We start from the raw sequence: 24,448 nt of genomic DNA on the forward strand, positions 1-24,448 counted from the left end.
CAGTGAGCATGGGGCCCAGGTCTGGGCATACCATTCCCACTTAGGGCGACAAACGCAAAAAGAACAGATAATGGATGGAATGCTGAACAATGCAAACATTCATCCCAGTCACAGATCTGGGTGTAATCTATATTTGTTTTGCTCACCACACAACCCCGGTTTGGACTAGGCCATATGCATATCAGTCTTGACCCTGCTCCCCATGGGAACAGCCCAGCCCGAACTGCCATGCTAAGTCCTCCCTGGACTGGGAAACAAGCATCCTGGGACCAGTCTCGGGGAATCACTCATAATCAGCCCGGCAATCTTGAATCCAGTGGCAGTGAGCACGGGACCCACATCTGAGCATACCCTTCCCACTTATAGTGGCAAAAGAAACAGATGATGGGAGCAATGCTGAACAATGCAAACATTCACCCCCAGTCACAGATCTGGCTTTAATAATCCATTGTTTTTTGGTCACTGAACCACTCCAGTCACAGATCTGGCTTCAATAATCCATTGTTTTTTGGTCACTGAACCACTCCAATTTGGACTCAGCAATATGCGAATCAGTCTTGGCCCAGCTCCCCATAGGAACAGTCCAGTCCGAACTGCCAGGACAGGTCTCCCCTGTACCGGGAACAAGCCTCCTGGGATCGGTTTTGGGGTATCACCCCTCATCAGCTAGGTTAGCTTGGCGTCAGGACCAGATTTAAATTGCACTGAAGCACGACGAATGGCTTTGAAGGAAACACGCGAGTTAGACTCTTCAGAAAAGCATCACAACAAGTGATTTAAACAGAGCATTGATCACATAAACATAAAATGTGTGAAAGTACCAACAGGTAACCCTTAAACAAGTCTACTGCAAGGTCTTGGTGGGAGAATAGGGGAGGGAAAAAAAACATCAGAAAATCTAGCTTTCAGGGATCGAGATGACAGGCCATGAAACAAACTTCTGCCAATGTCTGGTGTAGAGGGATATCATGACCAGGTATCTGGATGCATGATTGAGAAGTGCCACATCAGACGGCAAGTCAAAAGAAATAATGTCACTGCTTAATCTCCCAGCATGGAGATGTGGGTTGTAAGTATTCAGGTGTAGGAGCCTCTTCTTTTGCTGAGGCAGTAGGTCCTCTTGAAGGGTTAGAAGGATTAGAGGGCAAATGCTAAAGCTCAGGATGTCATAGTCTCCTAGCTCAGTCAGAGGCAATTAAGATGACTTGGGCCCGGTCTGTCCTGACTTTCCTCAGAACTCGAGGCAAAGAAGTAGGGGTGGGAACACCTACAGGAGACCCTTGCCCCATCACAGACAGAATGCGTATCCTAATTACCTTTTTGGAAGAAACTCCAATACTTAAAAGCTTTGACACTGCATGTTCTCAACATAGTTAACATATCTAGTTAGGGCATTCCGACTGATCAAATGTGACATGTGCCACCTCGGAATGGTGACGCCACTTGTGATCCTCTAGCCAATGTATCTCCAGCATCTCTGCTCTGGCATTCGGGACCCCACTAAGTGGTTGGCTACCAGACAGATATAGATCTCTGCTGGACTAACCAACAAAAGAAAGATAGAGCTTCTTGGCAGATGATCCAGGACACCACACATCACTCTGCTTGTTGCAATATCACATGGCATGAGTGTTGCCTGTTAGAGCATGTCCCAGCCTTGTGCTGATAGCTGGTAGGGAGGATTAAAGGGCCCAGAAGATCTCCCAAAACTTCAAATGTTTAACATGAAGATGTCTCTGTGCTGGAGACCAGAGGCTTCTCACCTCCACCTCTACTATGGCCAGGATAGCCCCTATGAAAGGAATCCTCTGCAAAGGGCTCAGGTGAGTCTGCAACTGACTGTAGCTAGCCTGCCTTGAGCAGCCATCTGCCCCAGATAGTGTTACTGGGAGTGCAGGACAGGTGTATGGAAATATGTATCCATGCAGGCCTGAGACATCATCAAGTCTCCATAATCCTGAGTATAGAGGATCTGAACATTTTGATTTTGTCCTTCTTTAGAAAGCATTCAATGGCCATGTAGGTCTGAGGGAATGGACTGGAGTTTGTGATAAAAGGTAGGACAAAATGAAAAGCAGAGTGTAGCCCCTTTAAACAATTTGTAAAAACCCACTGGTGTGAGCGACTTCAAATGTCACATCCTCTGCAGGACCAACCTAGTGACTGGCCCGGTATATCGGAGTGAAAATGGGACCTCTTTTAAAAAACGAACACTTCTCAAACTCTGCACATACAGCTTCATTTTCTGCTCCCTGATTGCCCTTAGGTGCATGAGGGCACACTGATCCCAAGACTTCGAATTGTAACAGGAGCACATGCACCTCAAGGTTACCTACATCAGCTTCTGAATCCTGTTGTTTTTGGAGGAGACACCTTCTCTAGCAGACTGTGTGGATATAATCTGTGTAGGAAGTTGGTTATGTAGTGAACCAAAGTAAGGGGACACTATGCAGATAGGCCAGGGCAACACTTATTGGCTGATGGGGGTTAAAATAATAACCCTAAAAGGTCTCTTTTGTGGTAGTGTGGGTGAGCAGTTAGGCTTATCAGAGGATAGTGTTAAGCATGTATTACACACACAGAGTCAGTAAGTGAGACACACAAAGAAATCAGACACAAATCTATAAAAATAAAGATTTTTATACAAATTTAGACACCTAGATCATCGTAATCAGTTCAGTACTTTTCGTGCTATTAATTTTTAATTCACAATCAAATACAATTGTATTGACTTCAATGCAGTAATGTTGTCCTATGGGAAAAGGCACATATACTGCATATGGGTACTTGGCAGCAACTTACAGGACTCTTCTCCTGGACTTAAGGTGAGTATAGGCCAAGGTCCATGGAAGCACCAGCAGGTCACCCTTGGTGGCACTGGGGCGCCGGGTGCAAAGGTGCTTTTCAGCATTGGTCCCCCATTTAAGTCTATGGGGATCGGTCTGATCACAAAGAGGCTGCAAGCTAGGACATGAGGGCCCGTCCAGAGGAACCCACAGGGAGGCTCAGCCCTTGAGATGCTCACGCATGTAGGGACACCACTGGTCCAGTTTGCCTCGGGCAGTGGGGCTTGGGTGCAGTGGTGCTTTTTGGTGTCAAGTAGCAGTGCATGGAATACTTGCAGTTTGAGGGGGCCTGCAGAAAGAGGCTGCGGGTGGCAATTGGGAGTCCAGTCTTTACAAACCCAAGGGTGGGCAGAGCTCTGGAGGGTCTCAGGACATCATTGGCACCGTCACCTTTTGATTTGGCCTGTGAAACTTTGAGGCGCAGGTGGCAGCAGTCGCAGGCTCACTCTTTGTCTTCGTTCTGCAGAAAAGCGGCAAACAGGACAGCTCGGCCACTCTCAATGTGGGTCTCGCTGTCCTTAAGTCTCTTGATGTGCAGGTCGGTCTTGCTAGGTGTTGGTGTCCGGTCTGGACACAACAAGCCTTGGTTGCTGCAAGGGGTCTGGTACCCTGGGTGTTGGTGCGGTGCAGCTCCTGTTGGTCCTGGCATCCCCACACTTCTAGGGAGGACAGATCTGACTTGTGGGAGAATGGCAACCTGTTCCTGTGCGGTGGCAGTAGTCGTCCTGGTAGGTGGCAGGACTGTGAACCAGACTTTGCTGCTTCTTTGGTGCCTGCGGCTGCAGGGGAGTAGCTTCTCTACTCCAAGGAATATCATTGGCGATTTGCAAAGCGCTGACAACCCTCCTGGTTTCTTGGAGTTTTTATAGAGGCAGGACAAGTCTGTTTCTCCATGACTGTCGGGGGCAGCAGGCAGGCTGGCAGAGTTGGAGCCAAGTCAGTGCCTGCTCATTCTCATGTCAGCACTCTCTTTGTGTCCATCGGAAGTGAGTTCCTGGCATCAGGGGTGCCACCTCAATACTGTATTTAGGGGCTTTAGAGGGAGTGTTGGATAGTAGCCAATGGACTTCATACCTTTAGGGTGACTACACCCTCTATATGACCACTTCCTGTGGGAAGTGGGCATAACCCTGACCAGAGATTTTAATTCTACTAAAAACCAAGATGGTGTAATTTTCCTAGTCGTGTGCACTTCAGGTAATCCACCTTAGGAGTGGTACTCGCCTGGGTTGGATACCTCCTAACTAGGTAATTTTCCCACCTGTCCAGGAGCAAAATGGGCCCCAGGGCAGGGGGTTGCCTTTCCCATGTGTGGTGGAAGCTGGGGGTCACATACCAAAGGTGGCAGGGACTTTGAAGTCCCTGGCCTTGGTATGCAGATTTACTAGCCATCCTGTTGGCGGAGGTGATAACACCTCCTGCCAGAGCAGGCACTGGTTTTTTATCTCAGAAAGCAGTGGCTTTAAGCTCCAGGGGGTCGGAAACTCATCTATGGTAGCAGGCTGGCCAATGCCAGACTAGAGGACTAGTAGGTTTTGGAGGGCACCTCTAAGGTGCCTCTGGGTGTGTGTCATAATAAATCCAATACTGACATCAGTATGGATTTATTAAGACGAGGTGATGGAAGCCAAACACCATTATTTTCCATGCATCCATCATGTAGCTGGATCACTCATGATGAGCAGCCCAGTATATGTTGTAAGATGGTTGCCCAGTCACAATATCTAGTGATCGACCTAGACATCACAGGGGCATATCTGCTTGCGTGGACAAGCCTTCACATCATTATCATTATAATGCACCCTGCCTTAGGGATATCAAGGTCTACTGTAGGGGTGACTTACATATAATGCTTGCAGTGACTTTGGCATGTCACACAAGTGTGCCATGTCAGGTTTTCACTCACAGCTTGCAACCAAACATGCGGTCTGCGATGGAAGGCTGTGTGCAATTTGTGTACGGGTCCCTTAGGGTGGCATAAGAGATGCTGTAGCCCTTAGAGACCCTCTTTTATAGCCATGTCCTAAGGACCAGGGGTACCATTTACTAGGGACTTACAACGGGTGTTAAAGTTCTGTACAAATTGTGAAATAATTAGACATAGTTTGTTTGAAAGAAAGAGCACTGGCACTACAGCATCTTGTAGTTCTAAGAGTGGGCAAAAAGTGGGGGGCATCTGCAAAGAAGCCCAGTTTCCCACAACCTCTGTAATGGGAAAATGACAAAGTTTGGAGCTTTGAAGGGTGGGAAAAGAAAGGAACTGACATCAGCATGAAGGGGTGGCACTTATAAACGACCCCCTCCTCTTTTACTTCCAGAGCAGAAAGAAGACATCACAAATCTACACTGTGACAACTAGTGGCACGCAACAGCATTGCTGGTGAAAATCTCAAGTTCCAGCCTGGTGCCCTGAAATATTCTAAAAGCAAGGAATCAACATAAGTATGCATTAGAACATAACAATTTGCTGGCTTTCAAGACTGCTTCAGTCTTACAGTTTGGATGCACACATGAGAGTGGTCTGTCTTAACATGGAGCCTCATTGCTTTTCGGTCCCTTGTTAGAGCTGACTCGAATATGCAGGTGGAGTAGACCAGTAACACAGATTGTTCTAGTGCATCTCTGGTGGCTTTGGACACATTTAGCTACTGTCACAGGGCATTGTCTGAACACCAGAGGTTACATCTGCGCAGGAAGAGGAGTCAGCCTTGAAGGGGGCAGAGAAACATTCACAATCAAGTGAGTGACATAAGTCGCAGGCAGCTTTAGAAACCACACAGCGGGGAGCAGTTTCAAGAGATGAAAAGCACCTTTAGTGACCAAAGCTTCAGAAGATGGTCTGCTGCATAACCTTCTTTCCTATCACCTGGTGACGCTGGCGCAACACTGATGATGTCTCTTGCAAGGAGTTGCTACTGGATGACACATATGCGTGATACAGCTGGACATGCATGGTTACTATTATGTACGCCGATACTCTCACTTTGATGGCAGTACTCATAGACTCGCACTGTGTGCGAGCTACAGCCACATTGGTTTGGATACCAACAAAATCAAGGAATAGTATTATATACCTAGATGCTGCTAATATATGCCCAATTGCAGCTTGTGTCGAGGCACAGACCCTAATGCTTTATCATGTGACATTCAGAGTACAGTCTGCCGAAGCACTGCCAACATATGCCCAGGTAAACCTTCATATGCTAGGTACTGCAATAGTGTGCTAGGTGATGGTGGTGCTAGGCCTTTCATTCATGCATGTCTGCTGTGAAATCTAAACAGCTCTGGCGATGCCTCCAAATGAGCAATCTCCCATCTTCAGCTTGAGAAAAACGTTTGCTTTTTAGCTCAGATGACAGGCTAATAAAGTGGGATGGCCTCGGTAATCCATGCATCTAGTCTGTACCTGCAGAAACGTCAGTGCCAAAGTTGATCTTTTCCAAAACTGTTAAAGCGCAGAGAGTGCATTTCTTTGTGCAGGGAGGATTGCAGGATGGACTAGAGCCAGTTAAACGCTACCTGCCTCATCTTGCAGGTAAGACGATATGGGATGCGGCTGTACTCTCAGTCAGAAGTGTGTGATTCTGCCAATCACATGCTCTGATGCCAATGAAGAGTGAGCTACAAGATTCCTCCCCCTACCCGGGTCAGTCATGCTGCTTACTAACTCTTTCCACCAGGCAATAACAGTGCAAGCGTGGTCAGATACGTCATGCCCTGCGGCTACTGCTAACAACCACCAATGAGAGGCCCACGAAACCACCTGCAGAATGCAAGGAAGCCTGGAAAGTGTAACAAACATTGGTTTATTTACAATACCCATTATTATTAGCAAATTACAAAAATACAATGACACATTAATGTTAATGCTTTAATCATTCACTCCTTCCACAGCTGAGACTTTTACAATACACAAGAGAGATTTACCTGCAGCTTTTCAATAATTTCCTGCTTGGTTATTTCCACCAGCTGGCTGTCCTCAACAGCAAATGCAGGGTACGAGATGACGGCTAGGACTCCAGCATCAATCTCTTTGGACGTTGACGCTCTTGGCAGCATCGAGTGGAGAATAGACTGAAAAAACAGCACCTCACATGAGCAATCAAAACAGTCTTTCACATATCAGATGAATTGTCTAAAGCACTGAAATCTTAAGGACTGAATGAGACTGTGGATTTTCACAGTACTACATACATGACTGCCTCCAGTACACACAGGACTGACAATAGACAGACACTGCTTTAAACCTTTCGGAGAGCGGCACAGAGATTCGTAAACCTCCACTGACTAAGACACATAGGGGGTCATTACGACCCTAGCGGCCGGCGGTATGTTGGCGGTAACACCGCCAACAGGCTGGCGGTGTTCCGCCAGCAATTATGACCGTGGCGGAATTGCCACGGCCATACCGCCGGCCCCTCCATTTTCCCGCCAGGATTCCGCCTGGCGGTCATAATCCCCGACCGCCGGCCTGTCCGTGGCGGTACACACCGCCATTGAAAGGCCAGCGGTAAGGGGACTTGGGGTGCCCCTGGGGGGCCCTGCACTGCTTATGAACTTGGCATGGGCAGTGCAGGGGCCCCCAGGCATAGCCCCGTCACGCATTTCACTGCCCGAATTTCGGGCAGTGAAATGCGCGACGGGTGCTACTGCACCCGCTGCACATCAGCATTGCCACCGGCTCTATTACGAGCCGGCTGCAATGTTGATGTGACATTTCCGCTGGGCTAGCGGACAGGAACACTGTTACCGTCCGCTGGCCCAGCGGAAATGTCATAATAGGGAGACAGGAATACCGCCGGCAATGGCGGTATTCTGTCTCCCGCGGCCTCGGAGGTCTTTTCAAAAGACCGCTGAGGTCGTAATGACCCCCATAATTATCTATTTGGTTGCACATCTATACAGAGCCCTCACTATCCCAGTCTGGAAACGGAAGAATACAAGCAACCTGGCTATGGCCTTAAAGCACTGTATACCTGAGAAGCAGGACAAGGGCACCGATCACAAGTCCAAACACGTGCCTTAACCAAGGATTAACACATCAAACAATCCACCTCAGTGCTTGATAAAGGATGCCACCTTGGCACTTTAACCCGCTGTGGCTGGGTGAGCTAATGATGATACAAAGATTAAGACCTTTATGGTATAGTGGCCAAGTAAATGAACAAAGAACCACCAAGCCTTTCACTACTACTGACAAGCCAAGGAGCGCTATCAATTGGCTCACTATAAGCAAGCCCACGGAAATGTCTGCCCCACTGAGATTGGTTTAGTACCAGTAAGAGCACACCGAATCTTACATCTCTTGGAAAACGTAAAACCAAAGGCTTGGTGTTATTTCATAGGTTAGAATGTTTGAATATTACTATGATCCCGGAAATACGGGTGTCATTGCATTTTAACACCCTTATGAGGAGAGACTGGTTGGTGTTTAAAATACTAGTGAAGAACACTTCGGAAATCCTACTTGGGTGATGTATCTTTCTGCAAAGTGAGTTAGTGAAATTTCAGGAACTTACACTGTTGAAATGTGTGGTAAGTTTTCAAACACATACTTTAGTAACCCTGGGACATTTATTAGGAATTTTTCCAGTAAAAATGTTAATTCCGTTCACTTGGGATCAGATGAATCAAACAATTTTGGATTCGTAAAAGGTGTGAAGCGCAAAATCCAACTTAATTTAGCGAATTGCAAATTGCGATTCACTAAATCGGAAATCGTGAAATAGGGAATACCTATTTGTGATTACCTATGCACATGTATCATGCATTTCCTAAATGTGAACTGGGAATTTAGAAAATGCAATTAACACCAACTCCAAGTTGGTGGTAACCATGTGCAATTTAAAAAAATGCATTTTTAAAGTGCCATGTAGCGCACATATCCCTCTAGGGCATGTGAGCGCTTTACATATGCACGTACTGTTTTTGGAGGGTGCAACAAAGGGGGCCTTAGACCCCTCAGCACCCTTGGATTTGCATTACCTAAGTTGCAAATTCCTAAAAGGAATTGGTAATGCAAAACCATTCGCACCTATGGGCCTTCAGGCCCAAAGGGATTAATGGAGTCCCATTCCCTAATAGCAATTGCTAATTTCAAGAAATAGCTATTAGGGATTCGCTATTTTCCTACATACCATTCTGCATTTCTCAAATAGCGATTTCTTAAAATTAGCTATTTAGGAAATGCCAAACGGTACTTTGATACATCTGGCCCTTAATGTGTTGCCCATTAATGAAAACTTCTAGGAAGAACAATAAACATTATTCACATCTCCCTATACACCGGTACCTATCCAACATCAATGGCATGTTAACGAACCCCAAAACACATTCATGAGCTGCTTGGCAGTAACCCGGAGTATCAGTATGATGAATCAGCCTCAGGCAGCACACGTATAAACTCTATACTTATCTATCAACACTGCTGGGCAGTCAGCTGCACACCCAGGCATAGGGTCCCAAACTTCCTCCGTGCAACACACTAATCTGCCCCCTTTTTCAACCTTTACGCTCAAGGCGGAAGGTCGAAGTTTACATGGGCTCAGAGTAACCTGGGCAATATACAAATGACCAGTAGCAAACTAGAACATTTAGGGCCTGATTACAACTTTGGAGGAGGTGTTAATCCGTCCCAAAAGTGTTGGTAAAGTGACGGATATACCACCAGCCGTATTACGAGTCCATAGGATATAATGGACTCGTAATACGGCTGGTGGTATATCCGTCACTTTACAGTCACTTTTGGGATTGATTAACACCTCCTTCAAAGTTGTAATCAGGCCCTTAGTCCCATATTCTGGAGTGAACAAATCTAAACTGATTATCATTTTGGGCATTTTGTTCATTTTTGCTTTAACTTTTGAGAGTAAACAGCTTAGAAAAATACTTTTCCTGTTAGATTAGTTTCTAGATTAATCAACCGCTTCAGGTAAATTACAGACATTATAGAGACTCAATCTTGATACACCCATCACGTCAGTTCTATCAAGCAGAGGTGCAACCTTTTGTAGCTGTCGGGCAGCAAATGGAAATTGACACTTGAATGTAGTTTGTATTCTTTTGAGGTCAGGAGCCACACACAAACATGTTCCTGCGGAATACCTGGCAATGCTGCACCTCATCCGAGAGGACGTGGATGACTGACTGAGGCCCTCCCTTCGCTCCGAAGAGATCTAGTTCATCCAGGGCTTCCAAAGCCGCCTGCAATGAACAGGAATAAAGAGAGACAACGTCAACGAAGTTTGAAGAGCTTAGTCATTAAAGTAAAGTGAATGCTTCAACTGCAGGCATACCCACAGCTGATATTACTGATAACTAATATTCCCACTTACGCCACTGTATGAATGAAACATGGTGGTCTGCTGAAAATGTGGGTGGTTATTGGAAATACTTTTAACATAAATCTGCAAGTTGCTTTTGCTAAAGGGCTGAGGTTCCAGCTACCACATACTAGTGACCAAGATCAAGCTCCCTTTCCCTTAGCAAGTAATCTGAATATTTAATATCCAAAAAGTAGCAGCGACCTTTTAAACTGGCTAAATTGTGCACAACAAGCAACAGTAACTAAGCAATACATTCTGCACATTATATGTAATCTACAAAGCGAATCTACTACACCTCCAGTGGTAGGATCCCAGACATCTTTTTCAGATAAAAAGCAACAACACAAACCCCCACGATCTCTAGGTGCTTCTGCAATGAACGTTAGTTCTGGAGTGGGCTTCAGCAAGCCAGTATATTCAGAAACTGTGGATAGAAGACCATCTAGGTCCTCACAACCAGCACATTTCAGGGATAGCAGGAAGGTGGCTATGGGTTTATGAAATTAATACTAATAATTGCAGAGCAACATGCATGTTTCATACCCAGCTCCATTACCCAGGACCAATCCTCTTCACACTGAAAGTGTCAGAAATGCCACAAACAGAACTCTAGCCTGCCAATTACTCGTCACTCAGGTGAACAAAACAGTAGTGCGGCGGATCAGAGCTATTGGCTGCACGCATAAAAAGGCATTTGATACAAAAGCTGACAACTTCAAAATGCCTAGAGAAAGTGAATTGCGCTTTCTGATGGATATTGCTAACCACAGACATGTTGCAATCAGAATGTTCCCTAAGTGCCAGACTGCATCTGGAAATTTTCATAACAGTGCTTCCAAAAGCTGCTAGGTAGCGCTGTGTGGCTCCCTGTTGACTTCGTTCTTAGCTCCACCTCAGAAGTCACGAAAGAGCCACATATAAGTGCTACCTCTGCACAGTGACGTCAGTTCCTTCCTTTCTGTGCCTTCGTGTTTGGTTCTGGAGCTTTGCTTCCTTTCGTTGGCTAATGAATTCTTTCTCATTTCTTTCCAGTGTGCAAGGGAGCTATATCCCTATCAAAAAGTACAAGGATGATACCGTGTTGAGTGTTGGAAACAGATGTCAGTAACAGACCTGCGCGAGGTCTGCCCCTAGTGTTTGGGCTTGGGGAGTAACTAAAAAGACATGGGAAGAATCTGCCCTTACACACCCGGAGGTGATGAGGATTGTGAAGCCCAGCTGTACGTTGCCGAACACCAAAATGAGTCTCGGATCTAGCCTAATTCCCACTCCAAGACATGGGTGCACACGTTCATGCTCTCAAGGCTACTTCGGCGACAGTCATTTTCGTGGTCCAGGTCGTCCGCTAAATCAAAAAACAAATGCAAGAAGTCTAAGCGGGACTCCACCACATCCCATCACTCTGTCCACAGAGAAGTCAGGAAGATGCCACAGTGCCACCCTATCTTGCTCCTGATCCTTGGTCACAGAGCCAATTCAACAAATTAACCAGTTGCGCCCAGACTTCCCACGCCATAGGCGACGGCACAGAAGGTTTAGGCCTTCAAGGAGGCCATGCTGCTTTCTTCTGATACTCTTTGGCTTCATCTGGCATGTTTTCGACCCCAGGGAGTCACAGGAGCCTACAGTCAATGTTACAGCAGACAGGCCCTCGTTTGGCACCATCTGAGCCCTTCGAACTGGCCTCCCGTTCTGCATCAACACTGGTGAAGACTTCCACTCCAGCTCCTGCTGCTTATTCCTTCTCCACTGATTTCAGTCCTGCTGCACTGGAAGTCAAGCCCTTGTCAACCTCACTGTCCAACCTCAAACGAAATCCACTTCAACGCCGATTAAGGTTGGGCCTAGACTCTGCTACAGTACACATGGTCCCAGTACACTCAGATTCTGACAAAACTCTTCCTCTACTGTAAAGCCTTCCTCATAGTTTTCATGATCTTTCAGGGATTCTGATCAGTCGGACAATGATGGGGATGATGAGGATGAGTTACCCCCCCCCCCAAACAATTATGATGCCGTTTACATGACTTGAAAGAAGACAGCAGGTTGGAAATCTCCACGGAAACAGGATTGGTAGAGTCCTCTGGATGTCCTACAGAAGAAAGTGCATCTTTTGCTGAGGTGACTAGACAAGCAGCTGACGTCCTGGACCTACAGTTAACGTCACTGGAATTCAAAACCAATTTAGTGAATGAAGTTTTGCACCCCATTTAATGAAATCTTGACTAACACTCATATGGGTACCTGGGCAAAGCCTGGCTCTTATCAGCCAGTAAATAGACAGGCAGCTAGATGCCATAGATCGGCACCAGAGGACCTGGACTTTCTCATGCATAATTTGACTCCTGAGAGTTTAATGGTTTGAAAACTTATACCAGTAAGATTAACCCTAGTGCATTTTCTACGAACCAATCCCCGCACCCCCAAACAGGGACTTGAAAAGGATTTAGGCGTACAGAAAAGAGAAGTTCTACTCTAGCAGCTTGGCATTGCGTTCAGTTTGGCTTGACTTGTAGACCATGATATACACGCCATTTGGGATATGGTCAGCAAGACCTCGCTGGCAGTTCCAGATGAGTCCTCGGCCTCCTTGGCTCAAATAATTTGGGATGGTAAGGGGGCAGCCAAATATGTCATCCGCGCTGGCTTGGACACTTCTGATTGCTTGAGGCATGCAGTAGGTGCTGGTGTGGTCCTCCACAACACGCCAGGATGAGATCCACCTGCTTTACCAGGGACTTGCAGCATCTCCAATGGATATGCCTTCTGATGGGGTCTGTCTTTTTTTGGCAAAAAGGCGGATTCTGCCCTCGAAGACATTAAGAAAAGCAGGGCCACAGCTCTCTCTCAACTCCTGCCTGGCGATTTCCTTCGCAGTTTCAATCTTTGTGGCTACTTCTGAGGGCTGGCGTATAGGCACCATAAAGCTCCATCAATACCATAGCAGACACCCCAGCCCTTTTGTGGCAATGGTCGAGGATCTAGTAGACATTGTTCAAGTCACCAGGAACCATGCTACACTCAATCCTCTGCACTGACCACATCAGCCACAAAGCCACTTCATCTTACTCTTAGTGGCCCACAGCCAGCATGTGGGAGGCAGGATCAGGCATTTTCTTCCATTACATTGGACAGATGCGTCACCAGATTGTCCGACAGGGCTATGACCTACCATCCCAACCTACTTAAACTTCCTCCCACAACGGATTGGCTTTTGGAGAATCTTCCATCGTCCACCTTGCTGCAAGAGGTGTAGGCGAAACTGACAAAAGGGGCCATTGAGAGGGTACAAGGGCAGCTTGCTACTCCAGCTACTTCCTTGCATTTCCTTGAAGGACAGAGGCCTTCGTCCTGTTTTAGATAGCTAACCCTATGAATGCCCCCATACAGAAGTACAAATTTGAAATTATAATTTTGGCCCAAGGTCTGTTGCCCTGGATCCTGGCGAGTGGATGGTTACCTTGGCCTTGCATGATGCATTCTTTCATGAGTCCTTCTTGCAGCCGCCTCAGGCGGTACCTGCGATTCGAGGCCAGCCAGGAGCATTTTCAGTCTGCTGTACTCCCCTTAGGTCTTACCAGAACTCCTCAGATGTTCACAAAGTGATTGAGGTGGTGAGGCACAACTTTGGAGGTTGAGGATAGCAGTTTTCCCCAACAAAAATGACTAGCTGCTGAAGGCAGCTTGTCACACAGTCAGTCATGCCCACCTCCAGATGACGGCAAACCTCCTAAAATCGCTGTAGTTCTCAATCAACAAGCCAAAGTCACACCAGACTCCTTCACAGAGGCTACTGTACATTGCAGTCATTCTGGATACTGTGCTGCTCAGGGACTTTTCTGCACTGCAACAAGTCAAGGACATTTAGGCTATGATCCCAATGTTTCTGCTTTGGTCCTGAATCTCGGAGAGACAGCTCAGACTTCTTAGTATGTAGGCATCATGCATTCTGGTGGCAAATGCGGGCTCTGCCTCAGGAATTGAATTCTGAGTGGACCTAGCACCAATGAAAACTGTCGGATGTCAGCCAGGTTTCGGAGGAGACGGCACAATATCTGCCGCAGGGGTTGCTGATCAGCAATCTGACCATCAACACACCCCTCACTCTTCCTCCATCCAGAGTTGATAGTGGTGACGGATACGTTCCTGCTGGGTTGGGCAGTCACCTGGGGGAGGAGGAGATCAGAGGTCTCTGGTGGAAACCCAGCTACACATAAATATGTTGGAGCTATGGGCCATCCCCTTTGTATTATAGGCCTTCCTGCCGCACCCGGAAATGAAAGGCAGGAGTAGGTTCCCATGTAAAACACCACTGCCATGCGGTATGACAGCAAGCAAAGCAGAGCTGGATCGTGGGTTCAGAACCAAGAGGTGCTAAGCCTCAGGAGTTGCTTGGAACATCTAGGCATTTCTCTGATTGTGAACCACCTGGCAGGATCTCTAAACGCCAGGAAGGACATCTCAGCCAGTATTGCTCGTTGACGCATGAATAGAAGCCACACCTTGAGGTGGCATACACCATCATCCAACACTGTGGAGAACCCTCACTAGATCTGTTTGGAACAGTCAAGAATGTACACTGTCACAACCTTTCACATTATAGTTCCCAAGAATGCTCTCCCTAGGTGATGCATACAGGCTACAGTGAAGTATGGGACTCATGTATGTCGTTTCCTCTACTGCACCAAGTTCTGAAGAAGACCAAGAATGATCGGGCCCAAATCATCCTACTGGCTCCACATTAGGCCAGAAGAGTGTGGTACCCAGAACTTCTGTACGAGCATATGTCCTCTCATAATGCTATTGCTGCAGGAGGATTTTCTTATGCACCAACAGGGCACTTTCTGCACCCAAACCTACAAAAACTACATCTTTATGTTTGGAGATTGGTTGGTGGCAGCTGACTGTGTTCAATCTACCAGCAGAGGTTGTGGATTTCAGGTATCCCTCTGCTAAGTCCATCTATGCTGGGCCCTGGGACAAGTTGTAGTCTGGGGAGGAGTTATTAAAACAGAAACCTTACAAGCGAAACTGTTCGATGTGATACTCTTCGTTTTGTCTCTAGCCCAGAAAAGCCTTGCAGTGGGCACTATAAAAGTTTGTTTGCCCTTTCTGCCTTTTTGTGTTTACTGTACCAACCAGCCTTATTTAAATCTCCTGTTGTGACACATGTTCCCTCTCAAACCGTTTGTGATGCTACAGTGGGACCTTAATTTGTTCCTCACTTTCCTCATGTGCACAGTTTCAGGTTGGGCTATGTATCACTCTCCCACTGTTCTTTGCCCTGCTTTATCCCTCGAAAGAAGAGAGACTCCATCAGCTAGACCCCAAAAGAGTTCTAAGATCCTTCATCAATCGCACTGTAACGGCCATTGGGTGGATGATCAGCTTTTTGTAGGATTCTCAGGGCAAAGAAAGATAAGGCCCCTGTCAGGATGGATAGTCCTTAGCTACACATTGACCAAGAAGCAGCTCCAGAAGAACAGAGGGCTCATTCCACCATGTCTGAGACTGCTACCACTGCTTTGACATGTGGAGTGCCTGTTTTGGACATCTATCAGGCTGGGAATTACGCCTCAGTGAACATGTTCACCAAGCATTATTGCTTTGAAAGCCAAGTATGGCGGGAAGGCCTTTGTGCACATTTACTCCTACAGTACTTACTGGTCTGAGTCCACTCCACAGACCCTCCTACCCTGAGGAGGTACTGCTTTGGTACCTATTGTAAAGGTGAGGAATCTGCAGTTAGAAGTACCCATCAGATGAACAAGTTACTTACCTTCAGTACTGCTCTTTCTGGTGGATACTCTAACTGCACATTCCTCACCACCCTCCTACCTCCTCATTCTGCAGAGTGACCTCTTTTTGGAGAACAAAAATGCTGGAAAGCATAGAATTATGGGGGACCCGTGTTTACAGCTTTACATATTAACAGGGTTTCCTAAAAGGTTCTGGGCTCCTGCTCCAAGACAACAGATTGGAGAGTTTGTAATTCTTCCTGGGCCCATGGAGGACACATTATGGGGAAAATAAGTATATCTATGAAAACTAACAAACGATATTAAAAGTATTGAAATTGCCTTAGATGTATAACAGTTTCCAACTACTCAGAGTAAATTACAAACAGGATGCTGCCGTTTTCAAAGGAGCTTGAAAAATTACCCTCAAAGACATAGGCCCACAGGTAACTATTTCAGTCTATCTGAGAGTAAACTACTGATTGATTCCTGGAAAAGGACACATTAAAATATTGTAGCAAAACAGTAATTTCTCAGAAACATGAATAAAACAATTTATCAGTAAAAGAGAAGCAGCTTAAACTGCAATTAGTTTGATACCACAAGCTGAAATGAACAGCTTAATAATTCATCAAAAAATCCAGATCTATATTGATGGAATTTCAGTGGTATATTGCTGGTGTACCTCCAAGCCTGAAAATCAGGGAAAAAATGATATTCTTCAGTTGATGGGACATTATGTTGTCTCAGTGGAATCCTGAACACCACTGATGTAGTCACAGCAAGCCATATTACACATCACCACTCACATCATCAATGTTATATCACATTAGGCATCCAAGACCTTGCACCCAAGAATCCAAAAGGCTTAACCTCTTGCTGAACCAAGCAGCAGACCCGGGTGACCAAACACACCCCACACATTTTCAGCTCTGTGGCCTCCATATTTTGTTTGTAAATTTTAGTTGTCATGTCTGCAGATACAATGCTGCTAGCATGGATTATTTGACCTGAGGTAGGCAATACTGATACTTTGAGGATACTCATTTGAATTAACATAATAAGTGTTACCAACTTTTATATGATTCGATAGTAAAAGTGTGTACAAATTGCACAATAGAGCGAAAAACATAACCAATGTGAGACTGTGCAAAACGTTTTGCTGCCCACTTGTGGCTTGGAAGCACTTCTCAGGGACAGAAGAGGTGGCCTTTTGTGCTCCACTAGGACAGATTAAGTTTCAGAACATATCCAGAAGGGACTACTGATCTCCAACAGCTCTTCTTGGGCGGCACAGGGCACAAAAGAAGATCTCAAGAACACAGTACGCTACACTAACCTAGAGAAAACAACCAGGAAAGATAGGAACTGGAATGTTGGTCACCACTGGTGGGTAGGGTGGCACCCGCCACAGCATGCATCTGCAAAAGTGTAAACTGCTAAACTACTGGCTGTCCACCAGCATCTAGAATCGGAATAACCAGTCTCACAGTGCAGAGAGAGGTGTCATTCTGCTCAATCAAATAGACCAAGGTTCCTGTAAAAAGAAGGAAGCACAATCTTTCAAAGTTTATTGCACATCATATTATACACAGACTTCCATTTAGCCTCGAATCATAGGTGGGTACCATTCACATGCTTAGCTGTTGTTACACAGCAAGGATGAGCCACAGTGTGTGAAAATATCTGAGTAAGTGGAGTGGGGTGTCTGGCTTCTTCCAAATATGTGCAATAGCCAATTTGGCTGCTTCCAGGCATTGCAGTACTGTATGCAATTCAATTTTGAACATCACTTTAAATTTTCTAGTCTTTAAATCCAGGAGCATTCATTGAAGCGTAAAAGGAATTTGTTATCACAGGATACCCCAGTGGCGTGCCAGCCACCGCATTCCAAATGCAGCAAATTCGGAAGTAAGAGGTTTTTTGACTTCTGAAGGACTGGGAGCAAACCCACCCAAAAAAAGATTCAACCTTGGAAGGCACCTTATCTGGGTTTATCCTAATTTGAGCTTTTGAATGCTAAGTTCAAGGCTATCCCAGTACTTTAAAAAGAAGAATGCAATGTTGTGCAGTGCTGAAATAGTGTCCAAGCCCAAAAGTAAAACTGCTGACTGGAATGTATCAGTCATCCATATCAAACTCTTGCTCTACTACCTGCTGGCAACAAAGGAAGCCTAAAGGCTGATCTTCTAAAACTTGACTGAGGCGAATCAGCAGCACCTATCCAACTTCACTTCATCACAGGTTAGCAAAGAAGTGTGCCTTTGTCCCAGTTTACCATGTTTAATTGACACATAGTAGAATTTGGTCTAAATTGTTTACTGCATCTATATAAATTTGTAACTTCTGATTCCCACAACAAATTGGTGTCATTTTTACTCCTTACATTTTACTTGTTTTACTAAATTGACGTGTGAATTGTACCTCAATTACGTCTTGAATTTTATAATGTTCATGGTGCTGTTTTACAACACATGCATTTTCTCTGAAGGAAGGCTGTTAGAAATGTGGTCTTTGGTTGGCAGGACGAAGTCACAGGGGCTGCATCAATCTGGTTGGCGCTGCGTGGAAATTGTTACCGCACAGCAAGTGCTGCGTTGATTCCTCTCAGGAAGTTGGGCTGCATCGTTCTGGCTTGGCTTTGTGTCGATCCAGTGGGCCGTGCGTCAAATTTCCAGTCGCTACGCTGGCACTGCGTCAATCTTCTCCTTGCGAAGTCGGGCTGCGTCGTTCTGGTTCAGCGAGCGGTGAATTATTCACTGTGATGCAGGCTGTGCGTCGTTTTCTGCAAGCTGTGCGTCGATTTCCACCGCACAGGGAGTTCTTCTTGCAGGAATGATGTCTTTTTGGTCCTGAGACTTCAGGGAACAGGAGGTAAGCTCTATCCAAGCCCTTGGAGAGCACTTCTCAGCACAGCCAGAGAGAAGCAAGGCAGCAGGGCAACAGTATGGCAGTAGTCCTTCTCAGAAAGCAGTCAGGTGAGTCCTTTGGGTAGCCAGGCAGTTCTTCTTGGCAGGTTGCAGGTTCTCGTTCAGGTTCTCTTCTCCAGGAAGTGTCTGTGACAAGAGTGTCTTGTCAAGAAGTGTCTAAATTGGTAGGGTCAGAGACCCTCCTTAAATACCCAAATGTGCCTTTGAAGTGGGGGAGACTTCAAAGAGTGGCTTAGAAGTGCACAAGGTCCCCTTTCCGTTCCATTCTGTCTGCCAAGTTCTCAGTAGGGGGTGTGGCAGTCCTTTGTATGAGGGCAGGCTACTGTCCTTCGACATGTAAGTGTCAGGCCCTCCATCCTCCCAGCCCAGGAAGAACCATTCAATATGCAGATGTATGGAAGTGTGACTGAGCATCCTGTGTTTGGGGGTTGTCTGAGTGAATGCACAAGGGAGCTGTCAGACGTGGATTGGAAGGCACAGAAGGAGTTAAGTATAGAGAAATGCTCACTTTCTAAAAGTAGCATTTCTAAAATAGTAATATAAAATCCAACTTCACCATTAAGCAGGATTTTGTATCACCATTCTGGCCATACTAAATATAACCTGGCTACTCCTTTCAGATCAGGATCTACCACTCAAACAGTATATAAGGGTAGCCCCAATGCTATCCTATGAAAGGAGCAGGCCTCACAGCAGTGTAAAAAACAAATTTAGGAGTTTTACACTACCGGGACATCTAGAACACACATGCTCATGTCCTGCCTTTTACCTACATAGCACTTTGCCCTATGGGCTACCTAGGGCCTACCTTAGGGGTGACATTTGTAGAAAAAGGGGAGTGTAAGGCTTCGCAAGTACTTTTAAAGGCCAAGTCGAAGTGGCAGTGAAACTGCACACACAGGCACTGCAGTGGCAGGCCTGAGACATGGTTAGGGGGCTACTTATGTGGATGGCACAAACAGTGCTGCAGCCCACTAGTAGCATTTGATTTACAGGCCCTGGGCACATGTAGTGCACTTGACTAGGGACATACAACTAAATAAAAAAAGCCAATTGGGTATAAGCCAATGTCACTATGTTTTAAGGAGAGGGCATATGCACCTTAGCACTGATTAGCAGTGGTAAAGTGCTCAGAGTTCCAAAGTCAGCAAAAATGAGGTCAGAAAAAGAAGGAGGAAGGCAAAAAGTTTGGGTGTGACCCTGCAGAAAGGCCCTTTCCAACAAAGGCTGTTTGCTTGTACCAAGCTACCAAGAAAAGCTCAGATTCCTCACAGAAACCTCTTTTAAAAATCTTAGTGACTAGATTGTTTAACTTAGTGGAAGTTCATCCACTACTCACATCAAGACTGATGCCTTCCTCTGTCCTAGTTGTCAATCCATTTTGCTACATGAGGAATGTTCTTGTTGAGATTAGTGTACTTCAGGTCCCAAATTTTGCCTCTCGTACAGAGCAAACGTTCTAATGAGACCTAAACTAGAAAAGCTACTTATTGATCCACTTAACTTTGTGCCCATTTGACCAGTCTGCACGAAATGTGGAATGAAGAATTTGAGCTAGACGCCAAATAGCTGCCAAGTTTCATGCAAATTTGTCAAACAATGAGAAATTTATAAGCAAATCAAGACATCCATTTCCAAAAACTCTATATGAAAGACGGTTCCTTCATCAGAAAAGAAAATAACATTTGTCATAAAAGACCACAGAAATTTACCCTACAACATGAATTTAGAGGGACATTATGGCTGCAATGCAAAACCTAAAAAACTCTGAACTCTCCAGTTATGGCAAGCAACAAATACAAAACTATTGTAATGTAATGCAATTAACATTTATAGAATGTTCTGATGCCCAATAGGCACCCTGTGCTATATTACCAATCCTTGGTTATGCTCTCCCAGGCTGTCCGAAATAAAATCACAAATTAAATCACTAATAACATCAAAGTAACATCACATCATAATGTGCTTTCTTGAAGATCATAAACTTCTTCATCCTTCACAAACGGGTTTCAGACCACAACACAGCACAGAATCAGCTCTGTTAGCTGTTATGGAAGAAACTCGCCAAAGATTGGATTTAGTCAGACACGCAGTCATCATTCTACTAGATCTCAGTGCTGCATTTGACACTGTAGACTACAATGTATTACTACAAAGACTTTTGGCAATAGGAATTGAAGGCACCACATTAAAGTGGCTTTCCTCCTTCCTGAAAGACAGAACTTTCCAAGTCCTTGATCGCTCCTTCTTCTCCAACACATTTTCCATTACATGCAGGGTCCCTCAAGGTTCCTCGCTGAGTCCCACCCTTTTTAATATCTGTATGTCCCCTTTAGCCAAAATTGCTGAACCTCACGGCCTCTCTTTGGTATCATATGCCGATGATACCCAGCTGGTAGTCTCTCTTCCCAGTAAGACTGTTCAAACTAATTTATCCTCGTCTCGCGGACATAGCTAGATGGATGACTAATTCTAAACTTAAACTTAACAATGAAAAATCAGAAGTAATGATAGTTGGAAATCATGCTCTTCTTAAGTCTCCAGCCCTGGTATTGGAAGCTCTAAAAGGTCTCACTCCGCCCAAAGAAAACATTTAGAGCCTAGGTTTCTGGTTAGATTCCCGTCTTACGATGGACTGTCAATCTAAAAAGTTGGCCGCAACTTGTTTCGGCTTATTAAGAACTATTAGGAAAATTCTCAAAGTCCTCCTTTTTCGGCCTGAAGACTCATCATTCAGGCCATGATACTGTCTCGTTTAGACTATGGTAACTCTTTTCCTCAGCTCTCCTGGCTACGTAAGAAAGAGATTGCAGGTTGTGCAAAACACCGCTGCACGTCTGCTTATGAACACACCCAAACATTTGTCTGCCAAACCCTCTCTGGCTTCGCTTCATTGGCTTCCCATAGAACGACAAATCAATTTTAAGGCTATTTGCATGACACATAAAGCCCTTCATAATAAGGGTCCGCTGTTTCTCAGGCAATGTATAACACCCTATACTCCTCAGAGGGCACTTAATTCCTCCACCGTTTCGTTGGTCAACACGCCCCGTTTCAGGAAAGCAACATGGGGAGGCAGTTCTTTCTCAGTCAAAGCCGCATATCTATGGAACTCACTCCCTTTGGAACTCCGACAAGAACAGTCGGAATCTTCTTTTCTTAAGACATTTTTATTTACAGCATAAGCATCTCTGAGTTTGGTGGTCTACCTTTAGCGCTCGGAAGCCTATGGGTAGCCATGCACTCTAAAATTTTGTTAAACTAAACTAAACATGTACCATTGGCATGAATGATGTTAATGACATGGTCCAAGCGCTACACCCCATAATGTACTGGTTGGCAGTTTCGGTGAGCAGTGACTGGCTTAACACAGGCCCCAAGCTAATTTTGATGTTGCTGAGAACACAACCCAGTTTGGCATTGACCAGCCAGCCCTGTCAGGCCCATCACTCTGCCTACTGTAAATAGTTCAGTGGGCAGGGCAACTGGCCATTCCCAGCGTGCTCTAGTTTAAGAGCCTGCACACTGCACCGCAAAATCAAAAGAACCAGCGTTTGGACATATCCAATGATCTCTCGCCATAGGTTCTGGACCTTAGCCAGGCATTACATAACATGTCCCTCTTCTAAGAGCCCACTAACCACATCCTTCAACCATCCCAAGTGAGCTGTGGGATGCAAGACGTTCACTCTAGCCCAATTCCAAACAGCACTGTAAGAACACCATGGCTACACCCTTTTTATTTGAGGCACAAAGGATGGCTATTGGCCAGACCACGCATTGGGTCACCCAGCTCCGTTTATCAGCCTGTTGAATATCATTGATGTTATCATCTAGTACATCAATTTGTGAGAATATAAGCAGGACATTGGGGAAATTATGACTGTTGTTCTCCATAACTGGCAATATTCAGAAGTTTGCAGGGTTTCTTCAACTAAGCTTCATTTCTATGCTTTATTACAAAAAACAGTACTTTCTCTTCTGAATAAAGAATCTTAGCTTCACTTTAGCAGAGTTAACAAAGTCATTTTATAGTGTTTTTACTTTTGGGCATGGCAGTGTACTGCAGGATCTAGATGCAGTGCTTGTTGCCTCTGAAGATGCCATGCTGTCTTCCTGCATCCCCTTAAGACCCATTGTGCTTAGCATAGCCATGCACAGTTTGGTCTGGCCATAGCATATGGAAACAGAAGGATCAGAATGAGGCTTTCCTTTTCACATTAGGATTAGAAGCCAAGCAAAAGCTTCACTCTATCATACGAAAGAGATTTGAACACAATTAGCTAGTTTAGAAGGATGAAAGCAATCTATGACCACTTAGGCTATCATTATGGAAGAACTTGTACATGTAAGACCAGAGGGATCATTCTTCGTGTGTGAGAATGCAATGCATCTGCATCCATATCCACCTTCGCAATCTTGTCAAGTGTAGTAGGGGTTACATAACATTATTTTTGCCCATGTACAACGTTCTGGTGAAGGCTTGCCTTTCATAGGAGTCAGAACAAACTAAGAAGCACTGTTGTTAATATGGTGCTAGGTTATCAAGAGACAAGTTCATTACAGATAACAAAACAGTCCTAAAACACAATACTATTTCGGACTGCTAAGGATGCAGTAGCAAATTCGTCTTACCCTCTGCTTTGCCACTGCTATGAACTGAAGAAAGAATTCAGTGCCATCTTCTCTTTTACATCCTTACTCTCCATCGAGATTTGTGGCATATTCTGTGCACTAGGAGCAGAACAGCTCATTTTCAGGATGGTAGATGCAACCACATGATTTCAGGTAATCTGATGATGAAATTGTAATGGGACCTTGGAGGATGGCTGACCAAATTTCTTGAGCTGCTGGCAGAGACAATAGGTTTTCAAACTCACTGTGGGATTAGACTCCAGTAACCTATCTCCTGCCTGACCAAATCCGGACTGATGGTCTTTGTCCATAAGATAATCACAAGTTTATGTACCTGGTAAGGGGAACGGATATAGGTGAGTGGGAGAAAACTCTAAACGGTACTGACAGCACGCTCACTTGGTACCCAATCCATTTTACCAAAACTCATGTTATGAAATCCAGGTCCACCTTCCATAATGGTCACATCTGTGACAGGCAAGACACCACTTTTATGAGAACTTTCAAGCATTCCAGCACAGAGTGGCTGGAAGTTGTGTTTCCTAAACACAACATACAGGTTTGTTTTAGTTAGCCATTGAGCACTAGTTGCTACACGCAATGCAATACATGAAGATTGCTGTGACTGGCATTAGTGGCGGTAGAAGCAAAGTATATTTCTACTGAAAAGGGAAGCAAAAGAACAAATGGCAGAGCCCATAAAATGAAGAAGTGCTAGAGAAGTCAAGCCTTGGGTCCTGGAAAAAAAGTGAGTGGAGACTATGGGATTCACATGGGGTGGAGCAGGGCTCAAGCACGATGGGCACAGGGTGAAGGGCAGCGTTCTTTCAGCTTAAATTTCTAGACCTGCCTCATGCAATATGCAACCAGCTGCAAAAGAAGGAAGAGCGCGGCTTTAGAGTAAGTTAGACATATTGGAGATGTTAACTTGTGTAGCCATAAGGAATATGTTTATTGGCAATGTGTTTATCACT

General features: G+C 45.3%; 1 protein-coding gene across 2 annotated transcripts in view; it reads right to left on the reverse strand.

Annotated features, from left to right (window-relative positions):
* The window catches only part of PHKA1 (phosphorylase kinase regulatory subunit alpha 1), a 967,577-nt gene that overhangs the window by 745,937 nt on the left and 197,192 nt on the right, over positions 1-24,448 (reverse strand). For both annotated transcript variants that reach the window (XM_069211854.1, XM_069211853.1), the window contains exons 7-8: positions 9,951-10,049; positions 6,774-6,920 (exon numbers count right to left, since the gene is read on the reverse strand). In XM_069211854.1, coding sequence (XP_069067955.1) covers positions 6,774-6,920; positions 9,951-10,049 — 246 coding nt within the window. The remainder of the gene's footprint in view (positions 1-6,773; positions 6,921-9,950; positions 10,050-24,448) is intronic.

Source organism: Pleurodeles waltl, chromosome 10 (genome assembly GCF_031143425.1).
Source record: "Pleurodeles waltl isolate 20211129_DDA chromosome 10, aPleWal1.hap1.20221129, whole genome shotgun sequence".
NCBI lineage: Eukaryota > Metazoa > Chordata > Amphibia > Caudata > Salamandridae > Pleurodeles > Pleurodeles waltl.